General features: G+C 36.1%; 1 protein-coding gene across 1 annotated transcript in view; it reads left to right on the top strand.

Annotated features, from left to right (window-relative positions):
• Positions 1-27,058, top strand: part of MTDH (metadherin) — a 38,572-nt gene extending 11,514 nt beyond the window's left edge. Inside the window, exons 3-13 of the mRNA XM_009324442.1 lie at positions 3,381-3,462; positions 3,907-4,086; positions 5,606-5,674; positions 8,209-8,460; positions 10,603-10,689; positions 12,667-12,765; positions 15,127-15,251; positions 15,816-15,935; positions 18,402-18,521; positions 22,508-22,664; positions 24,266-27,058. Coding sequence (XP_009322717.1) covers positions 3,381-3,462; positions 3,907-4,086; positions 5,606-5,674; positions 8,209-8,460; positions 10,603-10,689; positions 12,667-12,765; positions 15,127-15,251; positions 15,816-15,935; positions 18,402-18,521; positions 22,508-22,664; positions 24,266-24,336 — 1,362 coding nt within the window. The 3' untranslated portion in view covers positions 24,337-27,058. The remainder of the gene's footprint in view (positions 1-3,380; positions 3,463-3,906; positions 4,087-5,605; positions 5,675-8,208; positions 8,461-10,602; positions 10,690-12,666; positions 12,766-15,126; positions 15,252-15,815; positions 15,936-18,401; positions 18,522-22,507; positions 22,665-24,265) is intronic.
• Positions 27,059-27,459: the final 401 nt, after the last annotated feature.

Raw genomic sequence — 27,459 nt, 5'->3', positions numbered from 1 at the left:
TAGGACTCTAAACATTTTTAGCATTGGCAAATATAAAGACTTTTCTGTGAAATGGCTTTGCCTTAAAATTTCATGCTGCACACTTCTTTCTCTTTTCCATGTGTTGCATATCAGATTGACTTTGTGGGTTTTTTTCAAGAACATAATAAAATTTGATCCTGAAGGAATAACTGTATTTTTCTTCCCAGCTTTCACTTTATCTCAAGCAGGTTTCTAAGTAGGTAAGGTGTTTAAATGCTAAACTTGAGCTTTACCTTAAAATAGCAAACATAGTGATCTGAATTTTAAAATGTTAAGTTGAAGCTGCAGCTCCAGGAAATCAGTACCACTATACAGATATGGATGCTTATTCAACTGATTATGTTTTCATATCACTTTGGGGAACCCTGGACAAAGCATGATTGCCTCAGGAGTTGATTGTTACCCTTCAATTAAAAACATACCCAAGAACTTTCTTTAAATTGCAGGTAACTTTACAGGCATCTAATTACTTGGTTAAGCCTCTCAGGGCATCTGTTGCATTTGTAACGTTATAAACCTGCCGAGAAGATTGTGAGGGGTCCTGTGTATGTGTCTTTGTATAGCTTGGGAAGGGTGGTATAAGTCAATGTGTGGGATTTAAGTAGTATGTGTGTAGATATATGAATATATATAATCTATGACCTGAAGGGTATGATTTTCTTTTTGTGCTTGAATATATGCTTTCAGTGAAAATCTCACTCCCTTTGTGTTTCTGTATTTCTTAGCTGCTTCAGGGTTGTGAATTTTATGCATGTTTTTTCAGGATGGTCATTTAAGTTGTATTCTCTTGTTCTGCTTTGGGGGAGGGGAATGGCTGGATTGTGGCTGTTCATAGGGTTTACGGTTCTCTTGACATTTTGAATAGTTTCTTCCCTTTTTTCTATTTTAGTGATTTGCACAATATGGGGGCGGTTTGTTTTTTTTTTTTTAGTTTTTAGTGTAAGGGACTGTATCAAAGAAGTGACTCTGTGGATGGGATTGCGGGATGTTAAAACTTCATTACCTGTTCTGTTTGCAAACACACAACTGCCTTGTCTTGAATACTAGAAATAAACAGACCGTTGATTATGAGGAAGAAAGGTTTATTGTTCTATTGTTCTTGCATGGGGGACAGTGCATCTTAAAGACTTAAATTTTGGCAGGCCTGCTGAGTTCCTCATGTGCTCTTTGGCTGGTGGCAGAGCCAACACTGGCAGCTTTCTGTGTTGCAGAAGGTGACACTTTGAATGAATAGGCTTCTGCAAAATGATCGGCTAGCTTGCTCAGTAACTCAGTAACCTTTAGCATGTCTTGCTGTTTCAGTCAGTTTGTTACTGAGATAGCGACTGTTACAGCACTAAGTTTGGCAGTTGGCGAGTAAATTGGATAACTAATTATGGTTCTGGTTTCTCAGATCAGGTTCTAGTAACTTAGGTTAGGAAAGTAAATGTATTTTCAAGATTTGAATTCTTGATCGTTTTATAAACAGTGTTTGTTAGTAACAAACTTATTTTTAAAACTGTTGCATTTTGCTGTCTTCATGAGAAATGTAAAAATTGATGTCGATACCTCTGTAGGAGCTATTTATTTAAGAAACTGGAGTTATAACTTGGCGGAACAGTCATTTTAAACTGCCATCTGGGAGACTTCTGAAGTCGTTTCAGGTGTTCTCTTAGTGCCAGAGGACAGTTGGGCAGTTACAGCTTTGTGGGTGGGAGATTCTGAGACCTCAACTTCCATTCTCAGTGTAGCTGAAAATGTGAGATGTAGGTACAAACTTACTAACCTTTCCTCTGCTTGAGCTCCAAGAAGCAATTCATAACTGTTTTTCATGCTGTCTTTCACTTTCCTTTTTAATTCTTTCCTTAGAAGGTGCTCTGGCAAATAATTTGGCTTGTTCATGTTCTTAGAACCAGTTCTTCTCAGGTTGCTTTTGAAACCAGCCCTTCTCTTCTGGAGACTTTTCAGAAGTTAGATAGCTGGTATGTGGGTAAAGGTAGTCTACTGAGCAAGTAAGTGAGATAATTCAGTTTGGGTGCATCCGTATTGTGGGTCCCCTAGTGCAGTAAACCATGAGTTAACTGTTCAAGTCAGTTCCCTAACTGTTATAGGTGTGTTGGCACAGCATTGCATATAAGCAGTGAAATTTTTATTGTCTCTGGTGCTGCACTAACAAGCTATACTGCTTTCAATACCTACATTGAAGCTACATGATAGTTTTTGGGCATGCTAACTCAAAGGCATGTGAACTGCATGCCATTGTGGGCCTGCAGGATATCTGCTGCAGCTGTGGTGATAATTCAGCTGTTACCAGTTCTGAATTCTAGAGAGATTGTTATACTCTTCTTGGACATCTAAGACTAGAAGATCATATAGCTTGAACTCGGGTATGAAGTTGGCAATTACTAGTCTTACTCTGGCAGATGCATGTGTTCCAGAAAGACATCCAGCATTCTTAGAATATCCTTATTCGAATATTCCAGAGACAGTGAATCAGTGAATAGTTCCTCTTATAAATTTGAGTGGATAACCATCTTTCTTAAAGTCTGGGTTTTTTCGTTCAGGTTTATCCGGTGGTTCTTACACCTTTCTTCACTAGATTGAAAAGCTTTTCAGTACTGTATTTTCTTTCTAAGAAGGTAGTCAAGTCAATTTGCCATCACTTTAGCTTACCAAAAGATTAAACTCCAAAGCTTTCTGCAGTATACTCTCTCCCAATATCTTGGGTCATTTTCATCTTTTTTTCTCAGTGTTATCTTTTTAACACTTTATATTGCTACCTGTTGCACCAAAACTGCTTGCAGAAGTAGTCGTCTCTGTTCCTCTTTGTTTATCTGTGCTTGTATAGCCAAGAAGCCATAACTGGTGAAGCCTTGGGGGAAAAAAACTGTATAATATGGACTCTAATCACAGTTACTGTTTTGAAGTAATTTTCCAAGCTGGAATTCTCTTACCTACTTTTTTTAAATGAGTCACTGGCATTATTTATTTCTCCATGTATAACTTTATACTTGCTTCTGTACAAAACAAAGTTTGCCAGAGTGGGATCTGCCTGCCAAACAATTCATTACTCCTCTGTGACTGTGGTGCTGTCAGCATAGCTTCTTCCACCAGGCTTTGTGCTCTGTAGCATAAGTAACTGCTCCCTCCACCTGCTGTTTGTGTACTGCATAACTCTTTTATGTTGCTTCAATAGTCTTAACTTGTGTTTAGCAATTAGTATTGTCTAGTACTCCTTTCTAAAGGACTGTCCATACAGAGGGTTGTTCAGGAAAATCTGTTTCAAATTTACTCCTGTATTTCAGTGAGGGGGAATTCTAAATCACTATGACAAGTGATCACTAAGTAATTATTAAGATAATGTTTTGGTTTTATTCTAGTCAAAGAAAAAAAAGAAATCAAAGGGAGATGCTAAAACAGTTCAGGATACGTCCCGTCTAGATGGAAAGGAAGTTGATGAAGGTACTGAATGCACACACAAAAAAATGCAATTAGACCTTGTTTGGCTTAAATGCTGTTTATTTGTTTTTCCTTCATGAAGAAACGTAAGAAACTAATTTTGTCATAACTCCATAGTCACATATTGTATCTGGAAGTCTGATCTTTGAAACAACAGTATTTAATAACTTCAACTGATTTTTTTTTAAGTTAAACTTAGAAAAACTGAGAAGTCGTGAATAGTAGGGCCCTCATGTTGTTCATGTTTTGCTCTGTGAAGCAAAGCATTGCATCTAGACCTTTGGCCAGTTGTTCATGTTTTCAAACTAATGTTGAAGTTAACTGCCACATCTGTGATTTTTAAACTGAACCTGTACTCAGACTTCAGCTTGATATGAAACAAGCTAAAACTTTCCTTTTTGCTCTCTTGACTTATATAGTGATGTTTTCATTTGGGGGATGTTTTAGGAACCTGGGAAACTAAAATCAGTAACAGAGAGAAACGACAGCAGCGTAAGCGAGACAAGGTGCTGACTGACGGTGGCTCAGGAGAATCAAATCTCCAAGGGGTGGAAAATACGGTTACTGTATCCATTGAACAACTGATGCCTACACCATCGCTTCCGGTTGGTCTCAGAAAAAATAAAGGTATGATGGTTGATAGGTCTCTGAACGTTATTCTGGAAAGATAACTTTACTTAAGTGCTTAAATAGTGACTCTGTTTTGGATGTATGGTAGGTATATTTGGAGGTATAACTCTTGAAATTATTTCAAGCTGTGTAAAGGTATTTTTCATTGTGTAAAACTCCCCCTTTTTTTGAACCACACTTTTGGGGAAGCTCAGGAGAGAATGTTCTGGAGTAAGTGGCTGAGACGCTGGCCTCCGCACTGCTGCTCTGTTAGTAGCTGCACAGCTGCATAGGCACATGTCCCCATTCCTTCACTTGTGCTCTGCTGACTCTGCCCTTTATGTTTCTGGAAACTTCAAAGGCACCCTCAGCACTGCTGCGGGCAGCACCAACTCCTTAACTTTTTGAACATTTTCCTTGTGGGAAGGTTATGCCCATGAGTTCTCTTTACAGATCATTCACTGCTTAACATGTAGACATTTTTTCCAGCAGATTTAGTAGTGCTTGTACTAAAGCTGTTCATAATGGTGGGGCATATCTGGCTGAGATTTAGTAATTAATTATTATAGCTAAGGATTCAATAAGGAAATGTAAGCTTTAGCTTCTATGGCTGCTACTCTTTCAGAAGAAAGTTGCATGGGCTGGTTTAAACCATGTGTAGGCGCAGGAATTCGTATTTGGCTGCAACTGAGAAGTGGTTTAAGAAGCTAAAAGAATCTGAAGACACAGTTTAGCTTTCTAACATACTTTTAACCTACTGATACATTTGGTGCTTTAATTAGATGAAACTTGATGTTCTAGCAAAGTGACAAAAAGACTGAACCTAGCAACTGTCTGGTACCTTGTAAAAATGTATTGAAATTTGCATGCCTTATCTGGTGTTTTTATTGACACTTGTTTGCATCTTGACTGAGTGCATTGTTCTTGTCACTGAGGACTAGATCAATTGTTTCCTGTTTTCTTTTTTTCTGTCTGCTTACACACATGCAGCTTCAAGAAATGGTAATTCCCACTGTCTATATACTCTATATACTCTGCTAGCCATAACTACTGTAACCTCTCTAGCCAGAGTCCTTTATGCATCGTATATTCTTACGTATCACCTTGTACCAGACTACTCTGAAAATAATTCAGCTGTATCTAGTGTTTTCACGGTAAGGTAGAAGTTAGAAATAGCTATATATTTCTGAAATACTTAGAGCTGCCCTTTGCTTGAAAATGTCAGCCTCTGTTTTAGATTGTGCTCACCATTCTTGGGGAAGCTAGCTAGAGTTCTTTGAAATCTGCAGTTACTTGGTTTATAGGTCCTAAATCAGTTTTGAGTTCATTCTGTCTGCAAAATAAACATAAATAATAAAAAAAAGAGCATTTTAATTTTATTCTTAAGTTTTCTGGAAATGTCTTAATTCACTTTGGGGTGTTGATTTTTTTTTTTCCTTAAAATATCAGTGATGGATACTCTTTTTGAAGATTTTTACAGGTGTTGCTACTTTGAAAAAACTTACTCTAGCTCTGTTTCCTCTTACTTGTTAATCAGGTGATGCACTTCTGAATGCGCAAGTTAGCAGCTCTAAACCTGCAAAGGGGGAATCATCAATTCCACAAGGTAAAAGGCTTTCATTATTAGGCATCCGAATTAACTAGAAAAGTGTTTTACAGAAGTGAAAACAAATTGTCACTGCAGGATTTTCTGTGGTTACTGGTGTGGAACTTTATTATGCAGGTGGCTTTTTTGGCTATGCAAATCTTATACTTCTAAGTTGCAGTTGCTTCCTAACAGGTTGAAAACAGTCTCTGTTACACGTAGAAGAAGGATTTGATATCTAGAATTTTCAGCCAGATTACCTATTATACAAATTGTTACTTACAGAACAGTAAAGCTTATTCTCAAGCTCCACTTCAAACTTCTTCATGCCAGCTTTTCAAACTTACTCACTTTTTTGTGTTAATGAATTGATTATTTGCTCAAAGAAAGACTGCAAAGAGCTCAAAGATACCAGTCCTGGTTATTGTAAAGTTTGCATTTGTTTCAGATTGTATACACAAGTTACTCAGTTCTTCACATACTCCTTTGAGAGGCATACTTTAAATACATTCATTTTGAGAGTATGTAAATATAAATGTACATTTATAAATAAATATACATGACATTATGTCATATACATAATTTTAAAAATATTTGGCTATTTTTAGACTGATCAACTAGTGAATCTTAGCAGTTTTCTAATTGAGATACTGCTATAGTAATCGAAGTGAATTAGTTTGGCATAATGAAATCAAGATGGTTGTTTCTTACATCCAACATTAGTGGTGTTGCTTTAATGAAAAGTAGTCAGTGCAATTAAACGAGTCAACAAATGAGTTAGTAAAAGCACCCAGGTCCAGACAGTGAATCACTTTCTGCTAGTTTTTGAGAGCTTTACACGTGCAAACTTCCTGGGCCATAGCACAGAAGGAAGGAGCTGTATTCTTCAGAGATGCATAATGGGAGGACAGGAGGCAAGTTTCAATAAGGAAATTTTGACTGGCCATGAGGAAAAAAGCTCTTCGTAAGATTGCCCAGAGATGCTTTGAAGTATCAGCCTTCATGATTTCCAGAAATTGAATAAAGTGGTGAATTTTGAAGTTAGCTGTGCTTTGAGCAGAAGGTGGAACTAGGTGACTTCCAGAGATGCCTTCCAACCTTTAGTTTTCTGTGATTCTGTGAAAACTTGCTGGTCATATAGAAGGTAAATATTTGTGATGGGAGAGTAGTACGATAAACACAGAATAATCAAGCTCCTGCTTCAGGAGTTCAGCTGTCTTTTTGCAAGGTTGCAAAAGAGTTTTTCTATCAGCTACACTTTGATTTCTGTCTCTTTGCTATTTTTGTTGCTCTTCCCCTAAGACATCATGTTACCCTTAGAGGACATTGACTGACATGAACAATGTTAGTGCTGTGGAGTTGTATAGAGAAAGGGCAGTGTTTTTAGGTACAGCAATGGTGAAGTTACAGATGTCTGTGTTTGGAAATGATTTGTCTAAGAAAATCTAGGCATATTTCACCTATTCAATTCCTTGCCGGTGAGGCTGCCTTGAATGTTGTATGTTCATGCTGCCTGAGCTATGAGTTCATTTGAGGAAAGAAATATTTGGTCTGTAATTTTGTTGGCATATGATGTGGACTTGTCTGTCGGGTTTTGGCTGACTGTTTAAGTGTTACACTTGCAATATGCAGATATTTCTTCATCGTTTGTAGATGAGAAGTTTTTCTGTTGTTTACATTGCGTATATAAAAAGAGAGAGAGGATTTGATATACAGAGCCCTTTGAGAAAGATTTCTGATATATAGGAGGTCAGGCTGGGTGCACCAGGTGACCATTAGCCTTTATGTTTTATAGGGGCATAAATTAAAAATAATTAAAAAAAGTTTTATAATGATCTTTGTCTCAATGTACTAACTCCTCTCACAGTACAAATTAAACTTGCTGTGACTAGTAATTCCTCAGCAGGGTAGACTGTTGCAGATAGACTTGTGCTCTTTTACGTTAATGTAACGTAAAATACATTGCTTATGAATTATTTTGAGAGTGTTACTATGATCTTTTTCCCCTCTAACTTTGATGGACTCTAGTCAATGATAGCTGTGCTCTTTGCAAATTCTGTGTAGTGTTTGGGAAGCATTTTCTAATCCTTGGTCATTTCTTCTACTTCCTGCTTAGAGAACTGCTGTATGCAGCTATGAAACAGAATTTATTCTCTACTTAGCGCATTGGGCTTTCCACAAATCATCACCATACTCTGTTAAGAGAAATTACCTGGCAACGTTGGAAATGCGCCCCCCCCCCTTTTTTTTTTTTTTAAATCTAGAGGCACTGGTTCACCAAGATATCAGCCCTATAAAGAAAGGGACACAGGAAGGAGAGTGCAGTTTGCTGCTGTTTTTTTCCTTGCTCTTCAAGTTAGTAGACAGATGGTGCATATCATCTGAACTGGAAAATCAGCTGAGACAGAGCAGCAGTTCTATATCACACTGGTGTAGCAAAGCTGCTGGTCATTTATACTTTTTTTTATTGTTAAGTGTATGTGCACGTAAGTAATATTTTAATTCTTCATCCAGTTCTTATTTTATATAATGCTTTCATTATGCTTGTATTTAAGTTTCTCCAGGATTGAGTGAAAGCCATACTGTAAATGGAGGAAGCTGGAATGAGAAGTCTGTAAAAATCTCCTCACAGATTGGTGTAGGGGAGGAGAAATGGACATCTGTTCCCTCAACTGCAGCTGGGAAGAGGAAGACAGAGACATCGGCTTGGGGCCAGGACACTGGAGATGCTAATGGAAATGGAAAGGACTGGGGCGTAACCCTGGTGGGCAGGCCCTGGAAAGAGCGTTCTTTGTTCACTCCTATTGGTAAGCTATTCCAAAGAAAACTTGCTTCACTTAAGCATTTTTACATAAGTATATTTTTTAGTAGTGAATCTCGTAAATAACTTTGTGTTTATATATTTAGAAAAATCTTGGAGTGGTCTAGTGAAATGTGAACTAAGCAGTTTCTGTTCTAAGTTCTGATGGCTTAACATCTGTGTCTCTGTTTACAGTTTAACTGGGGTTTTGGAGGTTTTTTTGAAATAAAATTATTTCTGTGAAGGAATCAAATTTTTTTATATCACTTCCCTAAAATTCTGAAAGTGATTACTAAGTAATTTTTAAGTGTAACTTTGTTTTTTTAATGAATGTCTTAAAACCCAGGTCATAAGTCTATTCTGTTGATCCAACATGATCAACTGTGTTTGAATTTGGTGGATGTTTGTTTAGGCTCCAGGCATGAAGATTGTTCAGCTCTTGTGACATTTAGTGTTACACTGTTTTTCTCATTAGAAATTGTTTTTAGTCTTCTCTGTACAGTTTTTTGCCTTTATCACTTGTACTGTCCATAATAACAATGGAGAAGAGAATTCTTCGTTTCTCTCTGGGCACCAATCTTCAACTTATTAGTAGATGCTGTAACATGGTCCTTCCCACTGTTCAGTCTAAGTGATCCTAGACTCTTCTGGAAAGCAGTGTTCCTTTGTAGTCAGCAACGTTGCTTTCATCTACACCTCTTTTATTTGTCTCACATATCTTGAAATGCGGTGCCTGAGGCTGGACCTGCTATGCCATTGGAAGCTTTACTATTGCCAAGTAGAGGCAAAGGGCTTTCTTCATATTCTAGTTAGCTGTATTCCTCTGTATATTCTAATAAGGTAGTTCTTAGTGACTGTGACCAGCTTGTTCCTGTTTTTGTTACTGAGAATGCATCGTCCCTGACCAGGCTGATTTGCTTCTGGTAAAATGATTAGTTTTGTGGGCAAGGAGAGAGCAGTGGATGTCTCTTATGATGACTTTAGTAATGCTTTCAACACTGTCTCTCACAGTATTACTGTATCCAAGTTAGGATGGTTGAAAAACTGGTCAGGCTCAAAGGTAGTAGTAGTGAGTCATACTCTGCCTAGAGGCTGGTAACAAGGGGGGGATATCACAGGCCTCTGTACTTAGGTGTCCTGTTTATCATCTTTACAAATGACCTGGAGGAGGCAACAGTGTCATTCACATCAGACTCCCAGGTTACACCAAACTTGAGTGGGGAGGGGAGAATCAGTTGATACAGTCCAGATCAGGGGTGCCATCCAGAGGGAGCTAAACCAGCTGGAGAAATGGGCCAACAGGAACCTGAGGAAGTTCAACGAGGACAAATGTGAAGTGCTGCACCTGGGTAGGAAGCACTCCTAGCTGGGGACTGACTGTCTGGAGAGCAGCTCTGTGGATATGGGGTCCTAGTGGACACCAAGCTGGATATGAGGCAGCTATAGTCCCCAGCAGCAAAGGACACCAGCAGTATTCTGGGCTGTGTTAACAGGAGTCAGTAGATTTGGGATCATGATTATCCACTTCTTGGACCGCATCTGGAATACTCTGTCCAGTTTTGAGTGCCCACCCCCCCAACTAAATAAATGTAATTTTAACCAGATGTTTCTTTTGACATATTAGTGCCACTGATTATTTCTGCTTATTTTCTACCTTACATTTAACAGTCAAGTATATATTAATTTTTAAGCAGTATCTCCTATTTGTCAAAAATTGTTCTGAAGTCAGTTGTTCTTTAACATATATACAGTTTGCTCCAAGCTAGGTTTCATGTGCAGAGTTAATATGCTTTTCAATAACTTAGATGATTGCAATAATGGGAAGAAGAATAATAGTATGGGGCTCAAAACACAATTTACTTTTCCTTTGTGAGAAGTTTGTATATAGAAAAGGCTGTAGAGGGAAGAAGATCTCAGAAAGCTTGAAAATTGTCTCAGTATGAGTGTTCATACAGTCACATCTCTAGCAGCACTGATTGATGTAATAAGCAAAATAATGCCCTCAGTTGTGTGAAATGTTAACATGGCTGGAATGTCCACTGTTTTTCTGACCCTATTCGTAATTAAATAGCTAACTTTTTCGACATTGCCAGCAGTGTGAAGTTCTTTTTCTTTCCCTGCCCCCCCCTCCCCCCCCCTTCCCGCACAGCTGCTTGGAATGTGGATGCAAGGATTAATAACTCTGAACAGAATTCTACTTCTTTCTCTTCATTTGGATTAACTCCTGGAGTTTCTGGTATGTATGCCCTTCCAAAGATTTTTCCACTCTCTTCTACCCCACCAGGTGGAAATAGAATTTACCAAGTGTTATTAATATGCACCTTTCTCATTGTTCTTTGAAAATAGTACTGGTAACTGTAAACAAGTGGAAGACATATTTTATGAAAGCCTAGAAAGCTTTTTTGTTATGCTCAAATTATGCAATAAAGTGACTGTTTTAAATTGATAATCAAAAGCTAGATCAATACGAAGGTGATATTTCTTATTTAGCCTTCCTGTTTGTGTGTTGAGTCTAAATAATGGGTGTAAGAGATTGCTCAGTATTGCTGTGTCTCAAGTTGGAGATCTGAAGATTGCTTTCTAGGAAAGTCTGTTTACCCTGATCTTCTGGGAGGTTTGTTATATGATGGTTGGGTTTTTTCCCTTCGAGGAACTGAAGCGCTACTTCAAAATATGTTCCATAGGCAAGATTTGAAGTCCTGAGTCTTTTCTTTGTATGACGGGTGGGAAAGCTGAGCTCTGGGTGTTTCTTATTTTGAAGGGTGAAATTGCTATGGAGTGCAAACCTGGCTTCATAACAAAGCTTGTGTGTTAAACTACTGACATAAGTGCTACAGCGATTTATAATACAATAAAGGGATCGTATGTCAGGTTTTCTGCTCTTGCTTGCTTACTCACTCCCGTTATCTAATGAGCTTGGCATGGCTATTTTCTTTTAGGAAGTAGCCGGCCAAGTGCTTATGCGCTTCGGCTATGTTTACTTCCATTGCAGTTTACAGTCTTTTAACTGTGGAACTCGAGCTCAGTGTCCTACAGCTCACATGAGTGCTTCATTCTCTGTGCACATCTGAGCCAGGATAACAAAGAAGTTACAAATGCCAAGGTCTAATTTATCAGACTTTCCAAAGAACAGTTCACTTAATAAAAACTTACAGAAACCTTGTCTTAAAGAAAAAGAAGAAACAAAGTCTTAATTGTACAGAGAGTTTTAATAACATTTCCCAGCGAAGCCACTTGAGTTCAAGTTCGGTCTCTAGGCTAAAACTTAAAGTTTAGTTAATAAAGTGAGACAACAGACTGATCTGAGATTCATCTGCAAAACCACCAGTCCAACTTCAATTGAAAGAGAAGTGTGAAGACAGTGATTTATATTCGTCATCTTTGCACATTAGGCAGCAATGTTTTAGTGCAAAGGGACTACACTAAATATTTACTTCTGACTTGTGACTGGCTAGCAAAAAATGAGAACGTATCAAGGTTCCTGTTATCTGAGGTATCTTTTGCAGTGGTGTTTCTAAAATAGACACCCAGGTAGCTATAGTCCTATTTAAACTTCATTTGAAAGTCTCATCATAAAGTAATATTCAGTCTCACAATTTAGTTTCTTGGGGTTTATTTTTTCTAAAATGGTTTGTTTGCTGATACCTTATTTTTCTTAAAATAATGATGTTAGATGTCTAACACTTTCTGTTACTGTGACTGATATTGGCCTTCCTGTTGTTTGTCATGCTTCTTTTATGTTCCTGACACCTTTTACTTGAAATGAAAATTGGGTTCTTAGTAATGAATAATTTAATTGCTATATCTGCAATGCAATTGATCAGGCTTCTTTCTAGTACTCTTTTCTTTAAGCTTCTCCCTCTAAGAGTTCTTACTGATACAGGGTAATAATTTTACTACCCATAAAACTTAATTGTATTTTTCAGTTTGAGGAGACTGCCTTATAGACTGCTGTTATTCACCCTTCTTACCTTTTTTTTTCCATATTTTTCTCCTGACTTAATTTTGTCTTCCTTCTTCAGTTCCCTCGTTTTCTGAATACATCTCACTTTTAAGAGCCTTGTAGTTGTCCTGTCCTGTGCAGTCCTTAGAATCAGATTTTTTTTCTTTAAGCCTTCTGTCTTCCTTTCCTACTTTGGTTAGAATTTCTTTACCCAAGAAAACTCAGGAAGCTTGTTAACTTACAAGTACAATTTTATTTATTCCCTTTCAGGATCCAACAGTGAGTCAGTTTCTCAGGCTGGTACTTCTGATTTTCAGTGGGATTTAAGTCATGCTCAACCCCCTGTTGATGACGAATGGTCTGGGTTAAGTATGTTCCTTTAAAATGTTTGTTAGCAAAATTTTGTTAATTACCGTTACTTTAAAGCGTAGTTACTTATATTAGCTGCTTGTATTAGCCAGTTGTGAGCATCTGAAGAAAAACCTGGAATGTTTCACTTCTGTAAAGCTAATTGACAGTTTGAAGAAAGCAGGAAGAAATATTTTGACAAACAATAATAGAAAATGGTTAATTGTTAGGAAAAATACTTGGATATTGAAACTAAGAAGTGAAAGAGCTTGTGCATTTTAAGGTAGTTCTGGCTTTTGCTAGAAAATCTAGTAATCAATTAAAACAGTCTTACTGCAAATGATGAGAAAAATCTACTGCAAGTCTACAAAAGACTATTAGCAGATTGTATTTGAGCACTGAGTTTGCTTTTACATGTTTGTTACTGAAAACTTAATGTGACATAAGACTTGTATTTAGTTTAACTTAATTTCTCATTTAGCAAACATTAGGAAGTTCTTACGTGTATAGAAAAGCATATGCAGGATAGAAATCACTGAAATTACTTGGGAATTGTAGTAAAATTGGTGTTTACTCTCCCCTTTCCCCTCCCTGCCAATTTTAAAATATTCTTGTAGTTCTTAGCACAGTCTCTCCCTAAACAGGGCTGTTGTATAATAAAGTTACAGTCATTCCTAAGTATTTACTAGTGAAACTGTACCTGTGAAGAAAGCTTTCAGCCTTAAATTCACTTTTTGAACTGCCTTGTAACTGATATCTTTATCCAGTCAGATCTAAGAATGTTTAAGAAAAACAATTTAGTGCCTCTCATTAAGTCATTGACCTGAAAAATTGGTCAAGAAGTTGACCAGAAAAGCTGCCTTGCATGTTGCCTTCTCTCTAAGAACAACTTCTTATTTAATGACTACAAAATTGGAATGGATTGATGCAGTCCTTGATTCTGCCAGTTTTGGCATGACTGCTCTGATACCAGATCATTTTGAAACTTATCTTTTGTCTTTTATCTGTTTTAAGGATAAGGGAAGCACATCTCAGTTAATCATTTGAAAGTAATCAATTTTACGTATTATCAAAAGCACAATTTATTCACATTTCTGTGCATAGAATGTTTATGGCTATAGCTTCTGTTAATGCGGTCATAGATGTCAACTAATTGAAGTGAACGCTAATAGAAGTGGGGAAATAATGGAAGTTTAGGCCAATGTGATACAGAGATACACCTTGCTGCTTTATCAGGTTCAGGACAAGGAAATTAACTGTATGTACAAATGCTACTAATTTTTATTATGAATAAAAAAGAATGGATTTTTTCTTTAAGCAACTAGTGAGACGGCAGTAGATAAACCATAAAGTGTTGATGCTGGGCAGTAATTGTTTTTTCAAATTGGTAAATTTTAGTGTCCAAAGTAAGTGTAATTGAAGTAATATTTTTATATGAAAGCAAGAGGTGGAAAAGTATTATAAGTAATCTTAAGATCTCTTAGTGTATTTTTGGTTTCATAATGTTTGCCAGTAAATTTAATTGGGTTTACTACTGCTTTTCATTTTGACTTAATTTTCAAATGTTTAAACTGAATCCCGCTGTAGTTGGTAGACCAAGTTTGCCTCTTCTCCTTCAGTTTGGCGTAGACCGAGGGTGAGAAATATTTGTGATGTTAATATAAATGTGAAATGAAAGATGATCTTTTACAGGGTCTGTTTTAAAATTGGCTTGCTAAATTGGCTAATTAGTAGAAGCTAATTGGCTTCTATTAAACGGACAGTCTAAGGCTTAGTTCTTCCCTTCAGATATTTTTAATTTTTATATAACTGACCCTTTAAATCTGTCATTCCTGGGTGACAACATAAATATGTGCCATCATAAATGAACGACAGCAAAATGGAGTAGGGACTTAGAGTGTTAGAAAAAATAAGGTTATTAAATGTCAGTGTTACAAGATGACTTCTGGCTCAGTAAGTTTTAACACTTTCAGATATATCACTTGTAAAGGATTCTTACTAAGGTAAGATTGATCAGTGTTACAGTTCACCTTGATTTTTTCACAAACTAGGAAGAAGGTTTAATATAGAGAACAACTCTTAAATTTGTCCCTCTTCACATAGTCTAGAGAAGTATCTCAAAGCAATTGCATCTAGCTAGCTGCTGCTGTGACTAGTTAGTAATCCGATTGCTCTGTAAAATAACCATCTTACTCATTACTTATGAAACTCTTCCACCTATCATTAGAATATTTACATTTTTTCAAAAATACAGGAAATGAATATTTATATCTTGATATCAAGAAGCGGTTTTAGGCATAGATTTTTTTTTTCATTTATAAACTGTCAAAGAGCACCTGTAAAGTAAGGACATATTCCTGAAAATCTTTTTAATCTTTGTAGATGGACTTTCTTCATCTGATCCCAGCTCTGATTGGAATGCACCAGCAGAAGAGTGGGGAAACTGGGTAGATGAAGAAAAAGTTGCTTCTGTTCCTCAACCTGAAGAGATACCTGATGTTCAGAAGGTAAAAGGTGATATTTTCTCCTTAGCTCCAAGACTTTGCCCTTACCACTGCTATTTCTTAAAGTAACTTAAGGGTGATGATAAAGGTGATCTCTCATCTCTTTTACATTGATAAGAGTAGCACAATTGTGTTTAACGTGTACACAGAGAAGGAAAATGCTGAATGTTGTTATTGAGAAAATAGAAGCCACTTAGCTCCATGTCAAATCTTACTGGCTCACCATAATATAAGGATTACCTTATTGTTGCAGACTAAGAGAGGATTTAGACCTGTTTTCATAAATACTTCTTAACAATACTTAATTCTCTGTATGAAAAACAGCACTTCCTTGCCACCAGTACATGGTGCTCTGTTGCCTTTTTCAGTCCCAACTCCTGTACCTATATTACCAGATAGCATGTAAAGAATATGGTCTTCCTAAAATGAACTGAACAGATAAGATTGTGTACATTTATAGTTTTATATGCAATTAAATTCCTTATAGCTATTAATTTGTGTTTAGTCTATAGAAGGCATGTTTCATTGTCATTTTAAATGCTAAATACGTTATATTCCCATATGAAGCCTTCAGATAATGAAAGAGAAAAAGCAGAGCCAATTCTTCAGAGTTCTACAAGTGGCAAATCCAAGAAAAAGAAGAAGAAAAAGAAGAAGCAGGGTGAAGAAGCTAACTCTCCTGCACAGGTAAATGGAACAAATTCTGGATAGTCTGAAAGGCAATTGTGAGGAATTCACAAAATCACCTTATTTTTGTGTATTAGTGTCTTAAGCAAAAATTATTTTGGGGAAATGAATTTCCTTATCGTGTTGGATTGTCTACTGTTGTTTCTCAAGAGTTAAAGTAATCCTTCTCTTACTAGTATTTTCTTTAATTTGAGTTATTTGATGTTTGACTTGTGAATACAACATAGTCTTGCTGGATTTATGGAAAGCATGAAATACATGGAAAGTATTTATCCTGAATTATTTATTTTCTGTCAAATCAGGATTCTGTACTGTAGGGATGCTTCCAGGAGGAACTTTCCTCTGCATGGGAAGCCTTCTCCTCCTGTCCTTTGAAAGACAGCTCCCTTGGTGGACATAGCTAGCTAGGAGAACGAGAGAAATTGAAGTTTTCTCTTAGGCTGTTTTAAAGTACAATTCTACTAGAATATAGTGGTTTTCTGAAGTAGTGTCGTAGCTTGATTTATGTAAAATGGTAAGTATCAACGCCTCGGACTCAGTAGGTGGAGCTACTCTGTGAGTCAGGTTTGAGTGAGATGGTATTTACAAACTGAGGATGGTTGGAGTTTTCTGTGTTACTTAAATAGCTTTTGAAGAATTACATTGAAACAGATTTGTTGTAAAAATAGCAAAAGCAGATTGCGCTTCACTTGGCAATTGAATCATGTTCGAATAGATGAAAACAAGTACTTTCCTAATATGAAAAAGCTTTTAATAGCTCATGCTCGGAATACGTCCTGCTTCTGTTTGTAGTGACAGCCATTCGTAATTTACATTCTTTACAAAATGTTAAATGCTCAGTTGAATCTGACTAGGTGAATCGGAGAGAAGGGGAAGGCATTATTTCAGTCATTCTTGCTTTGGATTTGCTTTTTATGATTATTATGCTTTCAGTCTGAGATTTTGTTAAAACAATTTTAAAAGATTATATTTCTATTACATAGAATTCTTCTAAAGTTGTCTGTGGATGCTTGTGTCAATTTACAGTGGGTTTTTTTGAGGCAAATTCAAACTGAGGGTACTAGGACTGCAGCTTTTTTGTAATTGAAATCTTTCATGTTCTGGTATCTGCAATGACTCTAAGTCAAGATTAATAGGTTATGGTTAACAGGTGTTTGCAGATGTTTTGTGTGGATCTTAAGGTCAGTGAGTGCATTCTGAAATTATTTTTTTCTTCCATTGCCTGTGAGCTGCCTTTTAAGTTGTATATGTCAAATAGAATCCTACTGTCCATATTAACATAACCAGATTCATTTATTCTACCCGTTACTCTCCAACCATTCTGATTTTATTACTTTTTCTTTCAATCCATCAGTTTAAAGATGAGAATTTCTCTGTATTAAATTTTTATGGAAAACTGGGGGATGTTGCTTGATAGGGGCAGACAGAACTGCTAATACATCACAGATAAGTTATCTTTGTTACAGCAGTTTAGTAATTTAACTTGCCAGTCCTACTTCAAACTCACTTAAAATTTGTATATTTATCCTCTGAAAATTGAACATGTTCACTTAAACAGCATCATCTTTCTCATTGATTATACTTAAGGGTTCACACTCATATTTGTTGACTTCAGTGTTTGTCAAGGCAGTGAAAGCTACCTTCAGAGCTAGGTGTAAGACAATATATATTCTTTCCTGTCAAGAATCAACAGACTTAGACTGTGACTGCATCTTCACAAGGTTCCAGGGGAAATAAGTGAAGGAACAATGTTTCAAGAGGTACTTCGAGCTTAAAACCAGAGACTTGTGTTCTATTTACTGTTCACCACCACAGGATTCTTCTGGTGCTATAAACAAATGTAACTACTCTAATTCCTCATGTAAAATGAAAACTTTCCATGATTAGAGTGTTTAAGGAGTAAAGGTTGAGACTCTTGGATACTTTGGATATATTTTCAGTTTCTCTACCAAGAGGTTTGTTTTACAGGCATCATGGCAGACTAAATTGGGTTGCAAAAATATTACTAAAGCTTAATATGTGATAGAAGACTGTACAGGTTAATATGCAGAGCTTGCATTTAAAAACATTTTACTTGTAACAAACCACAGAATTGACAGCAGTCAAGTCTCATCGTGGTACTTTTGCAAAGTTTTTAGAGTAATTTTGGTTTAATTTCACATCCTTATAATTTCACAGGAGTGCAAAGTGCAGTTCATTCAGAGATTGGGATTTTTGTTAGTAAATTGCACGAAGAGTACTGCTTTCTGGGCTTTATTGGGTTCTGTGGGTATTTTTGTATTATGTTCTATAAATTTTGAGTGTTAGCATAGGCTAATAATAGCCCACTAATTTTTTTAAGATAGATTTTCTTAGTTATAGAAGCTGACTATGGCAACAAAACTGATGTGCAGGAAAGAAGAGTCAGAACGTTACTGCAAACACAGGCTTTTTTTTTTTTTTTCCCCCCACCCCCCCTTTTTGTAGGACACTGAAGAACTGGATAGAGAAGCTGGAGAGGAATTTCAGGAGGATACCTCAAAAGTTCAACCACAGCAGGAAATAGCTTTTTCTCTGAAGACCATAAGTACTAGTGAACCAGCTAAGGTAGGGATACAAAATGGGGTTTATGTTACAATTTCTGATTTGAAGTGCTCAAAGTCCACTGAAACGTTAATTTGTGTAGGTAAGGTTACAGTAAGAATACGGCTTCAGGCTATAAGTTTATGAATGTAAAGGTTATTGAGAGGTCGAATTTTAGATACAGGTCAGTTGCGAGTCTTTTTTTTTTTTTCTACTCTGAAAAGCAGTATCTTCTAAATGAGTAGTCACTTTCATGACTGTCAAGTTATTTTCTTGTTTGAATATTCAAGCAATAGTTTAAAACCTTGAAATCTGGAAACCTAAGAACCCATAGGTCTGAGCACAAGACTAATAGCATATTTTACTGTTTCACTGCAACAGAATGAAGCATTACTAACTTATTATATTCTGACTTAAATGCAGTCTAAATTTGATTTTTAATGGCTGTGCTGAGCTTAATGCTAATGACTAAATAAGAAAAGTTTTTATTTGAACCAATTCACAAACTGACTGTTTGCTTCAGCTCACAGTTGAAACAAATATTCTAGAGAATACAAGTTCTCTTTAATCTTTCTCCAACTAGCAGCTTTTTTAGATACTGTTATCCTACAAGGATCACATTGTAGGAAGAAGTAAAGTATTTAATATTTCAAGTGGTATTGGTTTTGTGTTCCAAAAAGAGTGAACAATACCAGTGAGACAGCAGTTTAGTACCACAGAATATCTGTCAGAATACTGAGTTTTACTTTTTAATTGCTAAGCATTTGTTTTATAAAGATAACAAGGTCTTAAGATTCGAATGAAAATATTAGAATGGAATCTTTTATGAGAGGCTGCAGGTCACCAAAGAAAAAGTACAGGAAGTGTTTATTGATAACATTTGCCTTGAAAAGCACATTCAGACATACTTTTAGCTTATTCTGAATATCCTACATCGAAGTAGAGCTTTTACTATAATTAGTTTAGGTTCAGTTCAACCTTTATTCAAGGTTAGCAACAGCTACCTATTCTATCTGACTAGTGCAAAGTTGTTTTTTGTGGAGTTTTTTGAAGCTGTATCTGAAAAAAAACATCTGCCGATGTGTGCAAGTGGCTTTATTCTTGGCAGTGTGTGGGGTTTTTTTGGTTTGTGTTTTTTTTTTTTAAAACATAAAAGCAAATACCTTGTTTTGTGTTGGAGGCCATAGTTGAAAATGTGTAGACAGAAAACTCATATTTGGATTGTGACATCAAGGTGGCTTTTTTGACATCTAGAAAGGGGTGTACTGGTGCATCCCAAAAGGCTAGCTTTTGCTGTTTAGAAATCTAAATTGATTTGAGAAATACTTTTTAGCTACATGTAACGATTCTTTTGATCTGCAGTTAGGTATTTTGTTTTTTCTCACGAGGTGTCGGCACTGCCAAAATATCAGCCCAGTTTCAGTAGACTTTGCTCAACTGTTTAGAGTTTAAAACCATACCCAACTTCCTAGGTGATTTGATGGCATCAGCTCTGATGTAGGCCTACACTGTGCACTATTTTTGGGGGGCTTGAGTTCTCCTGTTACTCTTGAGTCTTAAATTCAATCTGTTCATATACATGCCTATGTATAGCTGTGTTAGTCAGTGGCGATTTTGTGAAATGACATAGTCTGTATTAAACTTGGTGTGGGGGCAAAGGACAAACAAAACTATTACTAACACCACTCTCTGGAAGTTAGTTGGGCTTGATAAAGGACAATTTGTGAATTGTTGTATCTGACAATGCAGATGGTCTATCAGTCTTTATCAAGTCTCCTTGCCATCAGATTTGGCTTCATTGTAATTTCACACATGCAAAGATGCCTTCTGATGTTGTTTGACTTGGCTGTTCCAAGAAGTTTTAGAAACAGTCTGTGACTGACGTGTGAAATGGATGACTTAAATTTCCAAGGTAGATACTCTAGTCTTGAGCAAATGCTCCAAAACATGAGAACCAAATATGAGGAAAAATAAACTGAGTACAAGTAAGTTATGATCCAGAATATCCTCATAAAGACCTGAAACAGCTGAATGTTGAACACTTCTGGTTTTTTATCTGGTGATGATATTTTTCCTGTATTACGCATTGGGCTGTGTGGAAACCTTTGGCATTTTGTCAGCATGCACAGGTTTTAAATCAAGAGATGTCTTTGGAAATCCTTCATCTGTAACAGTTTCACAAGTCACTACTTCATTAATAAATTGTAGAATTATGCATATAACTATTTCTATTATCAATAGGTTTTATTTGTTGTTTCAGCTTTCCTTTCTGAACTGATTTGTTAACACAGAATATCCTAGTGAAGAGTGGTACCCAATTCTTAATGTTTGGTATCGCTATCCACTCCCCTTATCCAAAATTCAGACAGAAGTATGGTATTTGGAAAAATGTCCAGATAATGCTGTTATGTACCTGTATCATTACATTTGCAGTAATACTGCATGCTTTTAACATTCAAGCTGCAACATGTTTGTTAGTCAACCTGAGACAGCTGTATGCCATTTAAATCTTAATTGAGTTCCTTTACCTGCAGGTGGAGAGTGACTCTGTCCTAACAAAACTATACCAGTGACCTGAATCAATTACCATGCACAACTAGGAGCTTTAATCCTTCTGTTTGAGAGGCCACATCCATTTTGTTAGAGTTCACGTATTTATGTAGCTGATGTTTGCTAACCATTAGACAACATTAGAATTAGCTAAGCTTGGAAATCCTGTAGATGGGAATTCATTTTATCAGCATGGTTGATATTAAAAAAAAAAAAAAAAACAACTTCAAGATTACCATATTTTCAGTAGATCAAGAAATACTGCAATTATAGATATTAGAACAACTTCTTTCAGTTGATGTGTAAGGGCACAGCAAACTCCTCTATTCATAAAAGCTTAGAGAACGGCTACCCTCTAAATTCATATGTTTTAATTAAAGCTGTTAACTTCTTGCTCAGTATGATATGATTAAAAAGAAAAGTAAAAAAGTGTATCTTTTTGCTCTTTTGTATGTTCTGACTGAATTTTTTGAGATGCTTACGTTACAGTGATGGAAACAGTACAAACTGGTGACTATAATGTAGGATCTGTGTACATCCACATCAAGGGCTGGATATAAACTTCACTGTTGTGACAGTTCCAGGTCCTGGCTGTTGTGGCACAACTACGGCCATGACTTCTTACTAACATCCTAAAGTTTGGGGTTTATTGCTTGACTGAGGCAGTTTTTTCTAATACACTCTTATTTGAAGCCTTTTGTCCATAGGTCACCTGCTGTGGGATCATATGTTTATGTTCTGACTTTCCTATTGGAATGTCAAAATGTCTTTTGCATTTTGACTTCGTTTTACTGTACTTTAATTCCAGTAAGTGCTACACAGTAAGCTACAGTTACATCTTGTCTCTGTAGTGGGAGCATTCAAAATAGACCGGATAATTGGAAGATACTAGGAGTATCTTTTACTTAGCAGTTATTACTACAGTAGTTTCCACTGAAATAATTTCCGACTGCTCTCGCAAATATCTGTTATTCTAATATAAGCATACAGTGTCAGTTGATAGGAATGACTGCAAATGCTTTCTAAATATTATAAAAGTTTGATTTATTTTGGTTTTTGAGTTGCGTATTTGGACCTAAACAGCTTGTCTGTTTGCCTTGCAACCAAATGCATACATGTCACGGTGTTACATCTCTTCTGAGTATGTATTCTAGAATCTTTTTAGGATCTTAGTGATTTCTAGATTGTTCTCCCTTTCTTTGCATGTCACGTATTTTAAGAAGAATTCGTTTGTGTGGTTTATCTTTACTTGTGTGCAACTAAAAGTTGTGGCACTAGATGGCAGTCATAGTCTTGCAGCCTTGATTTAAAATTTTGAAGGATTTTAATATTGGCTTAATTTTTCAATGCCATCTTTCCAGCAGCTGCTAAGTATACTGCCAAAATAACACCGTATAAAAGTGTGTTACTGTTGTATGACTTAATAAACTTTTGGAAACTTTTTTCTGTTTTTCACATAGCCTGAGGAGGCTCCTTCACTTGCTGTTTCTACTGAGCCATCTGTAACTGTATCAGAGAGCGATTCTGACAAGATCGCTTCCCAAGTGCCACAGATGCTGCAAGAGACAGATGTTTCTAGTCCCAATATTAAGCAAAACAGTGTGCCTCCGCCTCAGAGTAAGTATCTCTCAGTACAATTCATTCGTCTGAATTCAGGGTGTACTTTTTTCCCATACGTAGTCCAAATGCTTTGCCCTGAGGTTTGGGTTTAGAGTGCTGTATCAGGTACTTATGTATTTCATTTATATATCTTGCCATATTTTAGCTTTCGTTTAAGTACTCTGACAAATGTGCTTTCACTGTGAGGAAAAACTGGCTTCGTATGCTTGAATGACTGAAAATGTCTGTTGGCCTTGTCCAGTCCTTAGCAGACGTTTGGATGTACTTTTCACCATCAGGACTGGAGTTCCATGCTGTGACTAAGTAGTTCTGCCAACACAGTTTCGAAGGCCTGCTTGCGAGTCTTCAGTGGAACAGATGGGTACTAGCATAGCAGTTGACAGGATGTTTAGCTACCAGAAATTTGGAAAAATACAAGCGATTCAATTTTCAACCTACTGGGGTTTTTTTGACTTCTCAACTTAGCTCATTAACATCTTTTTCCATATGCTTCCATGAAATGTTGTAATCATGGAGGAAAACAGTTGCTAACATGGGAGTAGAAAGGTATTGGGTGATACACTTATTTTTGTTGTAGCCTAACAGCACATACATCAGGCTGAACTACTGCAGGTATATTGCTTTTTAAAAATACGCTGTGCCCAAAGATGTCAAACATATCCTCTGTTGTACTCGGCAAAAGTGCTTGTACTGAAGTAGTCACTCAGTAAGACAGAAAAATTAGAAGGGAAGTCAGGGTGTGAAAGGCATTGCTTTTTTTTAAAAAAAAAAAAAAACAAACCTGTTTGAATTAGACTTTTTAATGAGATTAATAAATACTGACATTTTGTAAGAAGTTCCTGGCTAAGTGTTGAAGTACTAAACCAGTTTTTAATGACTGCAGAAGAAACTAGATGATTTCATAATATTAGTCTCACTCAACTGCACTAATTGGCTTCTTGGTTTTGAATATATTAAACAACAGAATCTTTCAAGTCAATGTGTCAACTTACAACTTTTTGTTCTGGTTCTAAAATATGAAGGCTTTTGTGACTGATTCATCCTTCAGCAATTGAAAGAACATCTCTTACGTTCAGCATATAAAATATTTTATCTGATTTACCACTTTTGGCAGCCAGCATGTTTTAAGGCAATCTGTTTTAATAAAATTACGTAGTGCTTCTTTATTTGATTCCATGTAACCACATCTTCATGTAGTTTATTATTTTTAAAAATACTCTTCTGACATGTCACTTATATTTAGTGGTTAAAACCAGTGTAATCTGATAAAAGTGAACAATTAATGTCAATTGTGTACATGTACATTATTTCCGGTTAGCCAAAAAATAGTAATGACCCTACTGTAAATAATACATTTCCAAAATGAATGACCTTCGCTGCGTATCACTCTTTGTACTTGTGGTGTAAAAAAGTAGGTTGAAACTAGCAAACTAGACTGTTTGGGAGAAGCAGGTAAATACAACTCTCCTTCAAAAATCGTGCTAGTTGATTGTTCTGAATTACTTCATAATGATATGGGGTGTACTACCCAGGATTTTAAAAGTCAATTCTGTCTAAACTTTCTCAGTCCTAACACTGTAGTTATGTTTTGTTTTTAGCAAAGTCTGAAGAAAGCTGGGAATCCCCCAAACAAGTTAAAAAGAAGAAAAAAGCAAGAAGGGAAACGTGAACTTCCTGAGATGGACATGTGTTGCTGAATACTGTCATGAAGATTATGCTGTTTATGCAATAATTTGTGAACATGTACAGAATTTTATATAAATTTCAAACAATTTTTAAAAACAGAACTGCTGTGAACACAAACATCTTTAAAAAGGAATCAAAGGAAAGTAACTTTATGATATAGCAAACAGAACATGCTACATTTGAAAGACATTATGAAGAGTCTGTTTTTCCAACTTTTGGAGAGAGATCTTAATTAAAAAAAACTGGTTTTACAACACAGTGCCCTGTTTACAACAGATTATACTCTCATCTACAGCTGCGGATAAAAGATTAATTTCAAGGAAGGGTTTTCTGTAAAAATAATTGTCTGTACAATAGTGGGTGTTTCTTGCCTCTCTTATGAGTGATGCGTTAGAAGCACAGAATGTCAACCATTTGAATTTGTTTCATGCCTAAATCAAAGTGCTTTGATTAAATACATAATCTGCAATATCTTTACAGTAAGTTGGTTAGCAAGTCTGCTAGCTATTACAGGAATCACAAGTGCAAATCATTAACCATTTGTACAGTCAGACCTTCATGGTTTATTATATGAAGTTAATACAATAAAACTGCTTTGGGTTAAAAGTTTGAGAATGTGATTTGAAACTTGAGTATGGTTCATGAAGTTATTTTTGATAATGTCTATTACCTTACTTGAATTGTTGAAGATAACAGTATATTTTTAAGAACGCGGTAATATGCATAAAATTGGTTTTCTCCTTCATTCCCTACAGTTCTTGGTTGATTCAGACTCCCATCTAAAGCTGTATCCTTTCAACTTTTAAACTTAGGGAATGAATTGAAATCAGTTCCCTTCCCTTAACGCTTTTTAACTTACCATACCCAATTCTGTTCTGCCATACCCAATTTTGTTCTGTTCTCTATTACTGAAACTCTGAAGAAAGCAAAGCGAACTTTTTTCACTCACAAATTATTTGGGATTTCAAAGATCTGTTGGAGAACTGGAGTGGCTTCAGACAGCTTTAATTGACATTGTCAAGACCAGTTATCAGGAACACATTTTTTTACTGCCTTAACCTGTAGTATGTAGAATGTGTCTAGACTTCTGGACAGGAGTTAGTGTTTTTATATAAAAAAATAAAAATTCATGCAAGTATAGCAGTTGTAAAATAAAGACCATTTCCCGCTTGAAACTGTTAATTAAAATGGTGTTTAAGATGTGTTGTCATTTTCAGGCACTGTGTAATTACATGGTATCAAACTGGCAGATGTGTTTGTGTCTGTAAGGTGCATGCTCAGCCATGTACACTGTAAATAGCCTTTACAAAAACCTGTTTGATAAGGATGGTAACGAACATCACCTGGTAAATTCGGTTAAAAAAAGAGCCAAGATTTTTTTTAAATGATTGACTTCTGGTTTTGTGGCACAAACAGAATTGTTAACAGCTGTAACACATGGTACTGATCAACAATCTTGTACTCTTACTGTACTTGACTGCAGTTCTAATAAATGGATACTAACTTGCATGGGTATTAACCCCTGTATGTCAGGAACATGTGACACTCTAAATTGATTTGTTAAAATAAATTGAGCATATTGACAGTATTGATTTATTTACTGGGAGGGAGTAATGCCTGAGACTGACACCTGTCAAGATTCATATAAAATAAATTTAGAACTAAAGTACAGCTTTTCAAGGAGTATCTTAAGGCAAACACGAAAATAGGGTATTACAAAACCATGCAGAGTCCTTTGCATGTAAATATTTTAATTTTACTTGTCTTCTTCATAGTAAAGGTTAAAAAGAATACCCTTTGAATTCAGGTTTGTAATGTCTGTTTCCAATCTGTATGTTGTGCTACGAGCCTCTTTTTTAGAAAATCTTCATATTTTATGTAATGAGAGACTGCCCCCAAGGGCTTTCACTGCATTTTTTTTTTTTCCTCTTGAAGATAAAATTGGCGATATTTCTGGGTTAGTAAGCTCTAGCTCTTGAATAGCTTGTCATTCTGGGAAAAGGAAACAAACTAGCTAACAACATAGGAACCCTGCTAATTAACTGCTACTGCTAAGCAGGATCATAGAAATACATAGCCTTCCTTTCAAAATGGTGTTAACGTATTTAGCAGCACCTCTTACTGTTTTCTTCATGTGCAGTTTCAATGTCTTAGAAAGCGAAACTTGCTTTACTTGACATTCATTAAAGAGGTAGTAACTGTATAGCATATTGTCTATAAATAGAAACTTGGTTATCTATGTACTGTCATGTTTCTATGACTCAAGCAGTGGTTAGTCTTAATGATACACTGAATCCAGACGTTGGTACTTGGATAGAAAGAGAAAATGCCATTTAAAGAAACTTAATCTTTTTTCTTCTTTATTTTCTTTTTTGTTGTTGAATGCATGGAATGGTTTCATAAATCCGATATGTTGGGTTTTTCTAAATACTCTGGAATTATTTGTATGCGTAATTTAAACTTGTTGTGATGATGTGTAATTGGATAGTCATGGCATATTTTTATTTCTTTGTGGGGAGGGAAAGGTGTACAGAATTCATACGTGCTTGTTACGAAGGTAACAACTGTGCATTGGTTTGGAGGGGGGTGAAAACTGTATTTCTGATGCCCTTTTAGAAGTCTAAAGAAAAAAGTGCAAGAGAAAAGCACTACTTTAATATTTACTAAGAAAGAATGTACATATTAAAAACATTTCAAACTTTATAGAAATACTTCTAGTACTGTTGTGTTGTAACTGAATTGTATCTCATTGGAAACTGCCTTATTAATAGTTCCTAGCCATGGGATTGTCCTGTGAATAAGGCTTTTGAAAAGTGCAGACATCAGAATACGTGGTTTAAGCAGACTTTTGGCTATTACTAATCATAGTTGTTTTGCCTTTAAATGACTCAAGTTGGTTGCCAGTCAAGATTTCAGTTGTTTTAAAAAAAAAAAAAAAGTCTCTTGCAGCTTCTTGTACCTGTGAGTCTCCTGGTGACCGCTGAGTACCGATGCAGTTTCAATTTCCAGGCCAGTACTGAAAGATTTCTTCATTATTCTGCTGTAAATGGAAGAAAAAAACCCCAAAAAATGGAATTACTTCTGAAAAGATACTGCTAAAATTATT

This window comes from Pygoscelis adeliae, unplaced genomic scaffold (assembly GCF_000699105.1).
Source record: "Pygoscelis adeliae isolate BGI_AS28 unplaced genomic scaffold, ASM69910v1 Scaffold145, whole genome shotgun sequence".
Classification (NCBI taxonomy): Eukaryota; Metazoa; Chordata; class Aves; order Sphenisciformes; family Spheniscidae; genus Pygoscelis; species Pygoscelis adeliae.
This window is presented reverse-complemented; position numbering and strand designations above follow the sequence as displayed.